This window comes from Mustela erminea, chromosome 10, assembly GCF_009829155.1.
Source record: "Mustela erminea isolate mMusErm1 chromosome 10, mMusErm1.Pri, whole genome shotgun sequence".
NCBI classification, from domain to species: domain Eukaryota; kingdom Metazoa; phylum Chordata; class Mammalia; order Carnivora; family Mustelidae; genus Mustela; species Mustela erminea.
The window spans coordinates 51,503,004-51,519,404 of NC_045623.1; the positions used below are offsets into that span (position 1 = coordinate 51,503,004).

General features: G+C 36.0%; 1 protein-coding gene across 3 annotated transcripts in view; it reads left to right on the forward strand.

The window, feature by feature from the left end:
- PTGER3 (prostaglandin E receptor 3) overlaps nucleotides 1–15,342 on the forward strand; it is a 198,924-nt gene extending 183,582 nt beyond the window's left edge. For 2 of the 3 annotated variants that reach the window (XM_032301835.1, XM_032301837.1), the window contains one exon: nucleotides 13,924–15,342. In XM_032301835.1, the coding sequence (XP_032157726.1) occupies nucleotides 13,924–14,098 (175 nt within the window). In that variant the 3' untranslated portion in view covers nucleotides 14,099–15,342. The remainder of the gene's footprint in view (nucleotides 1–13,923) is intronic. The other variant, XM_032301838.1, reaches the window with a different exon arrangement.
- Nucleotides 15,343–16,401: the final 1,059 nt, after the last annotated feature.

Here is a 16,401-nt window from a genome sequence, read left to right on the forward strand (position 1 = left end):
ATATCACTTTTTACACAGCGAGTCAGGCTACACTTAATGACACATGCTGCAAATGGCATCCACCATCTTTAATCTCTGAAATCCTCCTCTCCCTTGGTTAGTTGTCCCTTCCACCCTTAGTTGTCTGATGTTGTAAGTTAAGAAACTTGAAAAGACCTTAAAGCATCCAGTGTCTCTCCAAGTTCTGCAGCATCCATAGATATCCTTTTCTTTCTGTGTCCACTACTACTGCCTTAAATTTGTCCCATAATCTCTTGCCTGGCTGATTACAGTGGCCTCCTAATCTCTCAGGTTCTAGCTCACCCCCTCAGGCTGTCTCCTTCACAGTATTTCTAATAAGCAAGTCTGATCTTATATTTATGCTACACACCCCTCCTGTATATAATGCTTCTGTATTCCCTACAGCCTTCGGAATCAGGTCTCAGTTCCTTAGGATAGTAGACAAACCTCTCCCGCTAACCTCTCTGGCCTCATTTGTTGTTCTCTGCTTCCAGGAATTTTCCAGAAGTTCCAAACTTATTGTCGGTCCCCCTAAACATCATGTTATTTCATACTTTCTGATCTTGAAGAGGTGTCATGTAAAGCACTCGCCCCATTGTGTTTTCCACATGGCAAACTCAGTTTGATGTCCCTTTCCCCTATTTAGCCTTCCTCGACCTTCCCTTTCTAATAGATGACCACTTTATTCTCTGGGCTACTTCTGGACCATGAGTGTGCATATCTTAGTATGTAATTTTGTGATAATCTGCTTACCTGTCTGTGTTCCCTGCTTCAGGCCAGAGCAGCAGTATAGCAGGGTGATAAAGATAATGGAACCAAATCCCAGCTCTGCTAGTTATCAGAGGAAATTTAAGCAGGTTACTTGTTTCTCTTTGTCTTAGCTTCCTCATCTATAAAGCAGGGATGATAAAAGTACCTTCCTTGTGAAGTTGCTATCAGGTTACTGTATATCACGTGCTTTGAATAGTACCTGGCGTATGTGTGTGTGTGCGTGCATGTGTGCTTGTTTTTGTAAATATATACTGATCCTCTTGCCATCTTTCCTAACATATTTCACAAAATGGACAGAATAACATGTCATCCTCTAGCTGGAAACCATTCAGTTAACTATTAATCCATTTAGGAAAGAGTCCAATGGAAAGTACCTAAATTGCTTGTAAGAATTTGCTCTGACTTTTGACTATGAAGTTATATCTTATTCATCGCCGTTTTCCTAGGGTCCAGCACAGTGCCTGACATTGACAGTATATGGGACAAATGCTTGTGGAAAGAAGGAATGACAATCTTTGGCTCTTTCCTTTTCCTTGCTATAACACCTAGTAGATCCCCGAATCCTGCCGGGTTTTCCTTTACAATGCCCTCTGCATTTAATTTTCTTTCTGTAGTCACTATCAACACTCCTTCATTTCAACAAAAAATTATTAATAAAGAGTGTGAAAGGCATCACCCTAATTCCTGAAAATATTGCTTTGAACAAGATAAATTCCCTCTGCTATGGACCTTACATTCATTCTACCAGATGAAACAGACATTAAATAATAGCACATTAGTCATTTGATTGTAAAGTGATACATATCCTAACCTAGTGTTGAAGACCAGGAAGTTTTTCTCAGGGAGGAAATTTCACTGATATATGAAAGACTAGAAGTAAGCATAAGGTAGTAGCAGCTATGATGGAGATTATCCAGGCAAAGGAAACACCCTGTAGGAAGCCCTGAGTCAGGAAGAAATTTGGCACATATCAATTTTGAGTTCCTTATGTCTGGATTATTGCTACAAATGCTATCTGATCTCTATACAGAATGACCTTCCCTTAAAGCTCAAAGATTAAACTTTCTATCACGTTGATTAACCTTCCATAATTCTCTGTTGCCTACTGAATGACGTATTAATTCCTTAATTGTTTTTCACGACCCAATGCAATATGGGCTCTGGTAATGGTAATGGTCCATTACCATCTCTCATAAGTAATCTGCATTTATATTCAACAATAACCATCAAGAATCATTTGATATTCCCTTATTTTTTCTTACTCTCCCACATTTACTCAGGTTAGTATTATTACTAAAATGCTTTTCTTCTCTATTCCTTTCTAGGCTTATTTTTCCACAAAATAATATTTACTTGTTCTGTGTGTGACATGCTTTGATATTTTCTAGTCTCTTTTACTCTATTTTTATTCTATTTCAGTTTTTTAAACAAGCAAGTAGTAATCTACCAAAGTGATTTCACAGTTCACTAATGGATCTTGACCCACAGTTGCAAGGTGCCCCAAATAACCTTAAAGATTTTTCCAAGATATATAATTCTTGAATGAAGTTTGGCTTTAGTAGATTTTAGTTTTTCTTCTAGCAGCAGAATCCCTTAACTCAGTTACATCTTGATTGTTGGGCACCTGTATTCTCTGAAGACAGAATGGTAAAATTTTGCATGAACACATGATGAATAAGGAAGAGCTAAGGCCCCCTGAAGATACTTGGCAATGCATTTCAATCTGTAGGACGTCACACGTCGCTTTTTCAATCCCGGCCAATATTCTGAAGTTGTTAATTATAGTGAGCTGCTCCAAATCATATACTGAGCAAAGATGAACGTGGAAGAAAATTTCTTCCAGTTATAACTGAGAAAAATAAACAAACAAACCAAAGCCACCATTAGCAAATAAATCCATGGCAATTATCCCATATATGTACTAAATGTACCTCTGCAGATAGAGTGCTTTATAACTGCCCATGGGGAATACTTGAATCTTTTGTAATAAACACTCACCTAAGGATCTGTTTTTCAAAATCATTCTTTTATCTTGGGTTAACTTTCAGTGGGGTATTTCAGTTTTTCAGTATTTCTTCCATTTTAGGTGTGCACTGCCAACACCTGGATCCATGTATGTCCATCCGTTTTATGTGTCTTACTTTACAGACTCAGGAGTGGGTAAAAAAGAGAGGGTTACTTATGACTACATAAAATCCCAACATTTCAGGTAATTTCTTTTCTTAGACAACTAAATTGTACTTCTTCTAGGTTCACTATCCTCACATCAGTGGGGCTTTCTCCAGTTTTGTTCTCTTATTCTTACTCATCTATTTCTCATTGGTATAATACCTACTAAGTGCCAGATACAAGAAATACTAAATGGGTGAGATTTCATCCCTTCCCTCAAGACCCAACCTAATCAGGGCTGGGAGGAAGGAAGGAAACAGTAATGTAAGCTATTATAATATAGATGCCCTCCAAGCTCATGCAAACTTGAACCTAGCCAAAGAATTCCACTGAGGCATAAACAAATGTTAAAGAATGAGAAAGTTTTGCTTTATGTATGAAAAAAACAAAATAAGCTTTATGTGCGGTAACTACTTTTTTAAAAAGATTTTTATTTATTTGAGAGTGAGAAAGGGATTACAAGTAGGCAGAAAGGCAGGCAGAGAGAGGGGGTGGGGAAAGCAGGCTCCCTGCTGAGCAGAGAGCCCCACGAGGGGCTCAGTCCTAGGATCCTGAGATCATGACCTGAGCCCAAGGCAGAGGCTTAACCCACTGAGCCACCCAGGCACCCTACAGGGTAACTATTCTGAGAGAAGAACATACTGCATGCAAACAGCAGATACCGTAAGGGGGAGTTTTTTTTTTTTTTGGTTTTTTGCTTTTTTTTTTTTTTTTTTTTTTGCTAATGGACGTGGAATGATTCTCATTGCATCAATCCACATTTAGCCAGTGCTATTTGAGTTTGTTACCCTTTTACTGAATTTCATTCACAACTGAAATACAAATAGTCTGGCAAAAATTCGAGACATTTCTTCAAAGACATACAGGCAAAATACATCCAATGTAATAGAGTTTGTGGTTAGTCACAGGTGGTGAACACTTAAAGCTTGTGACAATTATTATTTTTTATTAATTTTTTATTTATTTTCAGCATAACAGTATTCATTATTTTTTCACCACACCCAGTGCTCCATGCAATCCGTGCCCTCTCTAATACCCATCAACTGGTACCCCGACCTCCCACCACCCCCCCCCGCCACTTCAAACCCCTCAGATTGTTTTTCAGAGTCCATAGTCTCTCATGGTTCACCTCCTCTTCCAATTTCCCCCAACTCCCTTCTCCTCTCTAACTCCCCATGTCCTCCGTGCTATTTGTTATGCTCCATAAATAAGTGAAACCATTATGAAAATTGACTCTCTCTGCTTGACTTATTTCACTCAGCATAATCTCTTCCAGTCCCATCCATGTTGCTACAAATTATTAATATTTAAGTGTCAATGGTGAGGTTACTAATGCTGACACCTGAAGAGTGAAAAAGTATTCTAAAGGATTTTTTACTTAAGCAAAATTTGTAATTAGCAAGACTTTTCTGAACAGAATGGTTCTGCAATTTTTACAACCTAAGAATTCTTCAAAATACATTTCTGAGGCTCTTGCATGAATATGTAGAGTTTTGTTGAATTTCCTGCTATTCCCTTAACACACTTTGCTGTATGAGACCTTATACTTTTGCTGTTCTTTCTGATTGGTATAGCCTTCAGCCCCTTAGATGCCTGTTAAACTCAAATCCCATCTCTTCTGTGGAACACCACAACAGGATCAATAGAAATCTCTTAGGCTGAATTAATTCCTCCCCACTCTGAGTGCCCACAGCATTTTGTGATTTGCCTTTCAAATTGTACTTATTGCATTATGTTATCCTTATTGGTGAATGTTTCTCTATTCCATAAAAGACTGTGAGCTACTCATTAATTCTGCATCCACAGGATCAATAGTGTCTGATACATATTAAAGCTTCCATATAGACAGGGTTAATGGCTGAATCATTCTATTTTTTTCTCCACCTCTTCTGCATTGCCATAGTACCAGTAATTTCAAAATTCCAATAGAACGTCAGTAAACATTAATTTCACTTATTTCTATAGCATTTTACAACAAATATAGGTAATTTCACTTTTTTCAACCTATTAATAACTCTATGAATGAGCTAAAACAGGTATTATTTCTTTTGTACTGCTGAAAAAGCAGAAGTGGGCCAGGTCCACTCACATAGTCAGAGATAGGACACAGGCTCCCTGACTCCAGCATGTAATGTACATTATTAAAATAATAATAAGTAAGGATGTTTTATTATGTCCCTTCTCTTTCCCCAGTAATGCTAAATTCTTTACATTTTAGTTCTGATTCTCATTACAATCTTTGCTAGATAGATTTTGTTGCTTTCAATTTACAGGTAAGAAATCTGAGATTCAAAAAGATGAAATAAACCGGCCCACAGCCACTGGTAAACACATCTTCCCACCTCCATCCCTGTCCCTATGTCATCCCTTTCTTTTGGAAAGTCTGTCGGAGAAAAAAGTGGTTACTCTAAACCCTCCAGTTTACGTCTCACTTATAATTACTGGTACACTTGAGACATGAAATTTAAAAGTGATATACAGATGTCCCCTTTGTTCTCTTTTTCCATATACTTTCCCTTTCTGTATACTTTTCTATATACATATAAAGCAATGAAATGACCAAAAACCATGTTGCACTGAAAAAAAAAAAAAGAATCTTCAATTTATATAAATCTCTAAACTCAATAGGTCAGGTCACTGCCTCTATCAACCCCATTTTACCAATTGAGATGTGAACTCTAAGGAGATTCAGTGAACTTTCTCAGGTCACAGAATTCAAAGTCCACTGAGAAAATGTACCAGCTGTTTTTGCACCATTCATTTTTTAATGGCTATCTTTGATCTAAGCAGATGGTAGTACAAATATAAAATTTTGTTTAATAAAGCATGAACAATGAATCTTAGAACACGGAAAAATAAAATAAAATAAAAATAAAGTGATAAAGACAATACATCAGCAGAAATTATTGTCAGGAAACTCTAGATTGAATTTATGTGTTATAAGTGACCATTTACATCTACTTACAGCAGCTCCAGGCATAGATTATTTGTGAAGGGTTTTTCATATGAGTGATAGAAATTAAATAAACAAAACAAGGCAATGAATATGTACATACTTTAGGTTATATTAAAGTTGAAACAAAACAAACATATTCTATTAGCTGAAGTCTAAAAATAAATAACCTATATGGAAATTTTGGAATGGAATCTGTTGGCTTCATAAAGAGATTTTGATATCTTTTTTCTTTTTAAATTAGAAAAATTAACACTGTCCACTATTAAGCAATACCCCAAAAAACATAGTTATATTTCACACTACATTCTTAGAGGGATCTTTGTAACTTACCATAATTATTTTAGAATACAAAATTCTAAAATGACCCTATAATGTCTCAGTCAAGTTTCAGGACCAAAAGTCATTAAAAGGTGATGAATTTGTTAATTAAAATTGTAAAGCTAGGGGCGCCTGGGTGGCTCAGTGGGTTAAGCCTCTGCCTTCGGCTCAGGTCATGATCCCAGGTCCTGGGATTGAGCCCCATGTCAGGCTCTCTGCTCAGCAGGGATTCTGCTTCTCCCTCTCCCTCTGCCTGCCTCTCTGCCTGCTTGTGATCTCTCTCTCTATCAAATAAATAAATAAAATATTTTTTAAAAAATTGTAAAGCTAGATGGCCTTTTTCTAGGAAGTGCAAAATAATAATAACAACTCTAAGTTTTGTATTCTCTTTTATTTCACATGTTCATACTAAAATCAGCAAATGTAGAGAGCAATTTATAAATGCATGCACTAATCTATAAGTGGCCTCAAGAAAGAAAGCTGTTCCCAGGGAAAAGAAGTCTTTAGGATTATTCAAAAGCAAATGAATTCTCAATGTATTTTCATATTTTGACAGTAAACTTCTATTGTGTCAGTCACTATGTTGTCACAGAGATATGACACATCCTAAGAAAATATCCCATGTTATTCTTCAACTCTGCATGAACCTCAAATCGATGAATCCTATCTCCTTTTTATTGTCCGGCCCCCATGTCCTTACACCTCTCCTTGAGTCACTAAAATTCTCTGGTGGTGGCGGGTGGGTAGAGTGGAACCTGGCCGGCTCGGTCAGGGAGCATACAACTCTTAATCTTGGCATTATGCATTTGAGCCCCACATTGGGTGTAGAGATGACTTAAAATTAAAATCTTAAAAAATAAATAAATAAAACTTTTTGGTCAGTCATTATAATCACGTCCTTACATACGTTCTTGACTTTTCCCTGACTGGTTTCATTCCATGCTTAGCAGAAGTAGAGGGAATGCAGATTACACAGGGGTAAGCATTTATTTATGAAATTTATTTATTTATGAAATTGTACACTTAAGAGTTATGCATTTCACTGCATGTAATTTTACCAACAACTTTAAACAAATACTGAACTTCAGTTAATAGGTTGGCTTTTTGCAATGATTTGGGTTAGCAATATTAAAACTTGCTTAAACAAATAAGTAAATATATTAAAAGCAAAGGGAGTAGTATTTTAAGGGGAAGTTAAAATATAGAAAGAAGAAATATTGGTATTGTATTGAAATGGAAAATATCAACATAAACTTATGATTTTTAATATTTACCTATCTAGCTAAATAAATTTAGAAGTGATTATAGGTACAGCCATACATGTGTATGTACATATACATGTATATATACTAGACATGTTCACTGAGATTCTCTAAAAGTTATGATAGCACTGAACACACCTAGAACACAGATCTTGATTTCTTTTAATCAAGGAACCTAGATTTCTTTTTTTTTATAATATTTTATTTATTTATTTGACATAGAGATAGAAATAGAGCACAAGTAGGCATAGAGGCAGGGAAGGAGAGGGAAAAGCAGGCTTCCCACTGAGCGAGAGCCAGATGTGGGGCATGATCTGGGACGCTGAGATCATGACCTGAGCCAAAGGTAGCCACTTAACCAACAGAGTCACCCAAGTGCCCCAAGGAGCCTAGACTACTTCTTTTTTTTTTTTTTTTTAAGATTTTATTTATTTATTTATTTATTTATCAGCATGTGAGAGAGAAAGAGAGAGAGAGAGAGTGAGTAAGTGCACAAGCAGGCAGAGTGGCAGGTAGAGGCAGAGAGAGAATCAGGCTCCCAGCCGATTAAGAAGCCTGATGTGGGACTCGATCCCAGGAACCTGGGATCATGACCTGAGCCAAAGGCAGCTGCTTAACCTGCTGAGCCACCCAGGCGTCCCAGAACCTATACTTCTTAAAGAATAAATTGATTCCAGGGTAGTATCAGAGAGAAAAAATATACTATAAAGAATATTATTGTGAAAATTGATAAATGGACTTTAAATTTGATAGCAGTATTTATCAATATCATTTTTCCTGGTTTTTTTTTTTTAAATTTTATTTCCTTATATTTATTTATTTATTTATTTATTTATTTATTTTTTATTTCCAGCATAACAGTATTCATTATTTTTGCACCACACCCTGTGCTCCATGCAATCCGTGCCCTCTATAATACCCACCACCTGGTACCCCAACCTCCCACCTGTAGTTACATGAGGGAATTCTTTTGTTTTTTTTTTTTAAAGATTTATTTATTTAGCTTGAGAGAGAAAGAGAGAGACAGAGAGAGCACATGCACGGTGTGGGGAGGGGCAGAGAGAGAATCTTTCAAGCCAGACTCCCTGCTGAGTGTGAATCATGATGCAGGGCTTGATCCCACAACCCAGGAGATCGTGACCTGAGTGGAAACCAGGAAGAGTCAGATGTTCTACCAACTGAGCCACCCAGATGCCACCATCCATTTTTTTTTAATGATTTATTTATTAATTTTGACAGAGAGCAAGAAAGAGAGAATGCCTTTGTTTTTAGAAATTATTCATGGAACTAGTTAGTGGTTAAGGGTCACAAAGGTCTCCAGTTTACTGTCAAATAGTTTAAAAAATCTATCAAGAGAATGCAAATGATAAAACTAATTGTGAGAAAATGTAAACAATTGGTTAATGTAAATAAAATTATCCCTTTTATTTTTCACTTTGTTGTATGTTTGAGATTGTATCAAACCAAAAGGTTAAAGAATACCTTCAATGGCTTCTTGTGTCAGTATGACTCCATTTCAAAAAATGGCTAACAATTGCCATATTGTCTTGTGTACCCTCATTACCTCGCTGATATCATTTCTTTCATTGCTTTCTCTTTCAATGTTTGATCCTCAGATGTCCTTGCTACGTGACTATGTTTCAAGATGTCCTTGTTACCTCCCTCATCTCTTTTAAATCTGTGCAAATTCTCACCCTCTCAGTTGGATCATCCTGTTTACCATTACATCGTGTCCATTCGCCACCCAACCTTCACACTCTTGGTCTTATTCATCCTGCTTTCCTTTTTTCCATGGCACATGCTACATTCTAACATCCCTATGACACATACATCTTATTTCCATCTTGTCTCCACTCTCCAGAATGCAAATTTCACAGACAGGAGTTTTGCCTGATGCCTTTTGTGATCTATCCTAAGACCTAGGACAGTACCAGGCACTCTATGAATATTTTTTAAATAGAAGAATGACTGCTATCAGATTATCTTTGGGAAACATATACTCTTGATTACTAATCTTTAAGGGTATTTTTTCTTTATAACTCCTGGCTCACTGTAAATGTCTATTAGGTATTAATATTTGTGGTCATGTTAAAGCAATGTTGTTTTACCTGTTTTTGAAGTAGATACATAATTTGAATAATTTAAAAGTTTAGAGATAGTGCTTAGGAAGGTCATCAGAGTCTATCAAGGACTCATCATCTACTTCTGGATTTAAGTCTGGAAATTAGGGAGACTGGCTCACTAATCAAAACTCATAAGATACTGGTGACAATGCGAATTTAAAGAATTATACTGAGAAAAAGAGTTGCCACAAGTATCAGATGTTTGAATCTTTTTCTCCGCTTATTTTCTCTAAGAACTTGACGTGAAGTCCAATAGAGAAGTGCAAAGTCACTTCTTTTTGTGGAGTCAGAACAAAAGGAATGAATTAGTCAAATTATGTTTGCCTAGAGCATACATTTTTCTGCGTAGGGTTAATACAGTATTGGGAAATCCACTCCTCTGCTCAAGGCATTTTTTCACTTCACGATGTTGAAATGGTAAGTATTAAAATTGGGTTTGGAGCACTCCCCCTCTTGAGCTTTCACATCAATAATCAGTTCACACATTTCTTCCTTTATTTCAGCACATATCTAAGCCACAGGGAAGCCCTGTTGCTACTGGTTTCCAAAGGAAATCACTTTGTTCTTTGAAGATGACTTGTGGTGGCTGATCTCAGTCACTACATGCTGAATTCATTAGTTTAGGTTTTAGAGTTGGTTTAAGATGGTTCCTCCACTACAACTCATGTCTCTTAATGTCTTGATTTAGATGACAAAGGTATGTTTACTCACAGCTACATAATGCTTAATTAATTTTTTTTTTAAATGCCAGGACAAGGTTAAATTTCATGAAGTTCTAAAATCTCTCTAGGTGTCTTGTTTTGGACCACAATGGAGTAGATGCCCTTTTCTCCCTATTTCTTCCCCTAAGTGCAGGCAGAAGTCCCGGATGTGATCTATAAAACAAACATGAGACTGCGAGGTAAAGAGAAGAAGGCTGACCAACTATGGACCTGGAAACCCAGGAAAGATCATGATGACCCGTTCCCCAGGTTCCCTTTTTGATTCCCATATCCTGGACTAGAGAAGCCATATCTGGGGGAAAAAAAAAAAAAAAAACAACAACCAATGGAAACTAACAAATAAGAGCCCTCATAAAATCCAATTCTTTCTAGCAAAGGACAAGGAAAGGGGCAGCTTAGCAAGATGAAAAGTTTTTAGATAATAAGTGCCCTACTGCAGAGGTGCACTGTGGAAAGAAATGCAGCTCTATTTCCATGGCTGTCAGCAAAGGCTGAGTGGGGATCCTAGATTTCTACCTTTCCCAAGTATGGTGAGAGAGAAGACAGATTGGGAGAGGGGCCTCTCATTCTCATCCAGCAGTAGCAAGCCTCTTCTGGTAGTGTCCGTGGAAGTCTCCTGGGAACCTGGACTCCCGGCCCTACCTGGAACGACCCCCTCATCTCCACAGAAGTGATACCAGAGGAGGCCAGTTTGGGGAACTGTCGCTACCAGTCAGCAGGAAAACAGTTTCCTTCTTGCAGTGTCAGTGGAAAGTATAATACTTTTCTGATGTGGACCTCTATGTAGAGGAAGTATTTAAGACAATTATAAGTTAAAAAAAAAAAAGGTAAAGAAACTTAAACAGAGGTAAGATTTCTACATTTGATATTGGAAGATGGAAGAGTATGACGTGGCATTTTGAAACTGGTAAATAAAAGGAAAAAAAAAAGAAAAAGAAAAAGTGTTCTTCATTTGATCCTGATGCTAGTTGATCTTTGTGGCAATGGAAGAACTCTGTATCTTGAAGGCAGTACTGGTTATGGTATGGTACAAAGATACAATGGTTACAAATGGTAAAATGATACAGAACTATATGCAACATTGTAGCAATATAAATTTCCTGTTTTTGACATTGTACTATAGTTAATGCATGGTGTAACCATTAGGACAAAGTAGCTGTTAAGGACTTTACATTAGAGCAACTTTTTGTAAATCTTTAATTATTTCAAAATACACAATAAGTAATAAGCTTTTAAAAAGATCTTTATAGGTCATATTCAGAAACTTCTCCTAACCATGAAAAAAAAACATAAGGAGCAAGCAATAAAGAGTTAGTATAAAATCATAGGACAGATTTCCCCAGTAATTTGGGAGGCGGGACAATTGATAGTCATTTATGACCTAACTGATTCAGGGAATGCAATTTTATTTTGATGTTGATGTTATTATCAATTTTTGCTTTTTCTTTATAAATTTGAGTACAGTTGACACACAATGTTACATTAGTTTCAGGTATACAATTTAGTGACTTGACAAGTTTATACATTATGTTAACCATAAGTGTAACTACCATCTGTCCCCTTACATTACTAATATAATATCATTTGATTTCTTCCTTTTATGTAGTCAGTAATAACACTGCAAAACTCATGAGTCATCTTGCCTGGACCATTAATATAGCTAACAAGTTTTTAGCATTTCCTAAAGAAAAGATCATTTATCAGCTTTAGCTATCAGGGCATGGCAGTAGATACCTTAGAAGACTGCAAGCATTTTTTTTTTTTTAAGATTTTGTTTATTTATTTTGACAGAGAGAGCAAGAGAGACAAGCAGAGGGACAGTAGAGGGAGAAGGAGAAGTAAGCTCCCAGCCCAGCAGAGAGCACAATGCCGAGCTGATTCCAGGATCCTGGGATCATGACCTGAGCCTAAGACTGCCGCTAACCCCGCGCCTCTGTTTGGTTTATTCCTCTTTCAAGAAAGTGAAAGTATGGGCGCCTGGGTGGTTCAGTGGGTTAAAGCCTCTGCCTTCAGCTCAGGTCATGATCCCAGAGTCCTGGGATTGAGCCCCGCATCAGGCTTTCTGCTCTGCAGGGAGCCTGCTTTCCCTGCTTTCCCCTCTCTCTGCCTGCCTCTCTGCCTACATGTGATCTCTGTCTGTCAAATAAATAAATAAAATCTTTAAAAAAAAAAAGGAAAAGAAAAAGAAAGTGAAAGTATTATTGTTGCTCTTCAGATGTAGGAGTCCTTTCTGTATTCTGAATATAATTCCAGATATATAATTTACAAATATTTTCTCCCATCTGAAGATTGCCTTTCACTCTGTTGACTATTTTCTTTGATATGCAAAAGTTTGGAAATCTGATAGAGTCTCATTTATCCATTTTTGCTTCTGACTTTTGGTGTCTTCCAAAAACCATTGCCAAATTCAATGCCATGAAGCTTTTCCCATTTTCTTCTAGAAGTTTTATGGTTTTATGTCTTATACCTAGGTCTTTAATCCATTTTTACTTAACTTTTGGTATATGGTCTAAGGCAAGGATCTAAGTTCATTCTTTTGCATCCAAGTATCCAGTTTCCCCAATTCCATTTGTTGAAGAGACTGTTCTTTCCTCCATTGGCACTTTCATTGCAGAACATTTGCCCATATGCAAAAGGGTTTATTTCTGAGCTCCCTGTTCTATGCCATTGGTCTAGACGTCTATTTTTATGCCAGTACCACATTGTGTTTTAATTAATGTAGCTTTGTATAAATTAACCTATTTTTTAAAAAAATGTTGTTTCCATTTTTTCTTCTTTATGCATTTTACAGCAAATATCAGGCAACATAGTTTTACCCCTATATGATTCAATATAAATCTCTAAAAATTGTGGACATTTTCCTTTTAAAAAGTATTAATATCATATAATAAAATTGGCAGTATTTCTTTGCTATCATCTCATACCGAGTCCAAAATCAAATTACGAGTGGTCTGGAAAATGTGTCCATTGATTTGTTTGAATCAGGATCCAAACAAGGTCCCCACTTTCATCTTATAAGTCTCTTTTGATTCAGAGAAGTCCTTTTCCTTCTTTTCCCCTCAGATATTGACTTGTAGAAACTGGATTAGTTGTTCTATAGAATGTCTTACATTCTGGATTTTTCTGTTTACTTCCTTGTTCTGTCATTCAACTTGTAAATGGAAGTTAACTGGTGGCTTAATTTTATGGTCACTTAACTATAAATTGAAATTAGCTCAGACCTTCAATTTTTTTTTCATACCTATGTGCAGTATTCTTAATTCACTTGCAAACTGGAGACTGGGAACCTTTCCAAGGTTTACTGGCCATTCTCAGCTGTGTCTTCCCATGTTTGTACCTGGGATATGTAGGGTCTTCTCTTAGAGGTGAATATTTGTTGGCAAATTTTAAAACCCTGGTTTGTGGAGTACACACGTGGTCCCCATTCATTTCTCATTACTCCTACCACCCAGCTTTGATCATGGTCTTGTTCTGCTGCGGTAGGTGATTTATTACATTGTTTTTATAATCTGAAGTTTACAGAAATATTTCTTTCTAGTTTTATTTAGATGTTGTCAATGGAGTTTTCATTTGCTATCCTAATTTCTTTGTTTATTTTTCAGGAAGAATTTTATGGAGTTTAAAAATCGAGCATGCTGCCAAGATCACATCACTGGAAGTTCTTCAACTTTCTTTTTATTAAGGAGAGAAAATATCACAGAAAAACTGTACCTCCTAACCCATTCCCCTTCACTTTCAACCCCCTATGCCCGCCCACCCACCCAGAAGCTGGTATGACCTGTTCCCATGCATGTTTTTGTAATTTTACTACACATATATGCATCCATTAAATTTGTATCCTCTTGTTTTACGAGTTTAGAGTATTTACATACATGTTTTCACATTATATGTATGACTCGCTACTTGGTTTTCTTCACTCAAAATTGTATTTCTTGGGATTTATCCATATTGAAACAAGAAACTCTAGATCATTAATTTTAACTGCTGTAGAGTATCCCATAATTTGAAGAAAGCATAATTTGTCAGTTCCCTGACAAGAGAAAATTATTTTATTTCATGGTAATAAGCTGCACTGAAAAAAAAAAAATCACCAGTGTACATGTTAGCTTGTGCACATCCCCATGAGTTTCTCTCAGACAGATGCCTAGGCAGGGAAGGGCCGGTCAGAGGGCATATGCATCTTCTTATATTCACATGTGTAAGAGTTTCCTCCATGTGTATCTATATCAACATTTGTGATATTTTAGACTTTTATGTCCTTATAAGCATGAAATAGTATCTCATTATTAATTTATTTTACATTTTCCTGATTGAAATGTGAGGTTGAGAATTTTTGTTACTTATGATTTGGTTTTCTTCTGTGTCTGGCCTGTTTTTAAAATTGACAATTTCCCCTGGGTTATATGTCAGTTTATTACTGATTTGCAAGGGTCTTAAAAATATCCTCTGGATAAAAATCCTTTTCTGGTGTTTATTAAATGCAATGGATTCTTTTAACTCCTCTGTAAATCTTCTCTCTCTCTCTTGTTCTATTTCTACCTCTACCTCTACCCCTGTCTCTAGCTCAAAAAACTTCTCTTCCTACAGCCCAGAAAACATCCATGAAATGGATGTCCATGAAAATATCTTGGGAAACAGACCACATACCAAACTTTTCATTTTCCCATCTTTCTCAAACCCATGACCACCATTTACTTCATTCTGGAATATCTTTTCTTTCTGAAGCACCGCCATTCATGTAAACAGATACCAAGAGTAGAAGAGTTCTGCCTTTATGGACAACCTATTTGTCAGTTATAATCAGAATCTGTATATTAGTTTAAGCTCAACTGGTGTTTTTCCTTTTTCTAGCATGTCTCTCACCCTTTTCTTTATTTGCGACCTTCCCTATTCCCTGTCTTTATCGGGATTTTGCAAGTCATTATTCAAGTTAGGTGTGCAGTGGATATGGACTAGTAGGCATTTCATCTATATAGATGATAGGAAAAAGAAAAAAAAAATCCAAATTCTTTTGTAAGCCTAGCCGTTGAGATATAATGTCAGTATATCTAAATGGGTAGATGTCAAAATGAATTTAGAAAGAAAAAAAGGAAAGTTTCTAGAATATACTATATTGTCACCACACACAAAACTGGTGTTAATGAATAAATTCCTCTGGAAGATTATGTAAGTTTATGAGTCTAAAACAATGTTATTTTGAATATTGATATCTAATTAATATAATTTCTTGATGTAAAATATATGGACTAAAGATTTCTTTATTATGTTTTGCTCCTCTATATTTCCCTATGGCTTCTCTCTTAGCAGAGACTGGAGAAATAAAGGCACATGTAAATGTTTAGAGTTATTTATTTGGATTCTAATTTAAACTTTCCATTATTTTTCTTTCATTTTTAAACATAGGCATTTGTTTGGTTTCATGAGAAAAGCTCCCACTTTTTTTGTCTTCTTACTGAAGTTCTTGAAATGGAAGTAATATTTTAACATTTGTAATAATAAACCAAAGAAGATGATAACATCCAAGAGTAAGTAGGCATTTCATCATCTAGAATAATTATTTTTAACGGGATGCATTAGACAAAGATAGTAAGGGTTTTAATTATAATAATTATAACTGGAAGAAATAGCTGGCCTGGGATAATATACCTAGTCCAAGTTTGTATCCAATATAATTTTTAAATCTAAAACAGAATTATAACCCAAAAATAATATTTGGGTTCTAACTAATGAGTCAGATTTGAAGACAAAAATAGTAGCATGTAATGTTGAAATTGTTCAAAAATAGGAGTGCTTTCATTTAAAAAATGACATTCTTCAGCGTTTCATGCCCCTCAGTTATTTTAACAGAACAAATTATCTTGGAGGAAGGCTCATAAACTCTCCACTGTTCATTAGTTTACACCTGCACCTTGGAGAAGTTTGTTTAGGAAACTGATTCTTAATTTAGTTCAAAAAAGTCAGTGCTCTTAGATTAAGGTTTTCTAAAATGCACAATACAAAGGTTAATAATTTTATTTAAAAAATCATTATATTCTTTTGCACTTTAAGCCTATATCACAGTCAAAAGAAATTATCTTGGT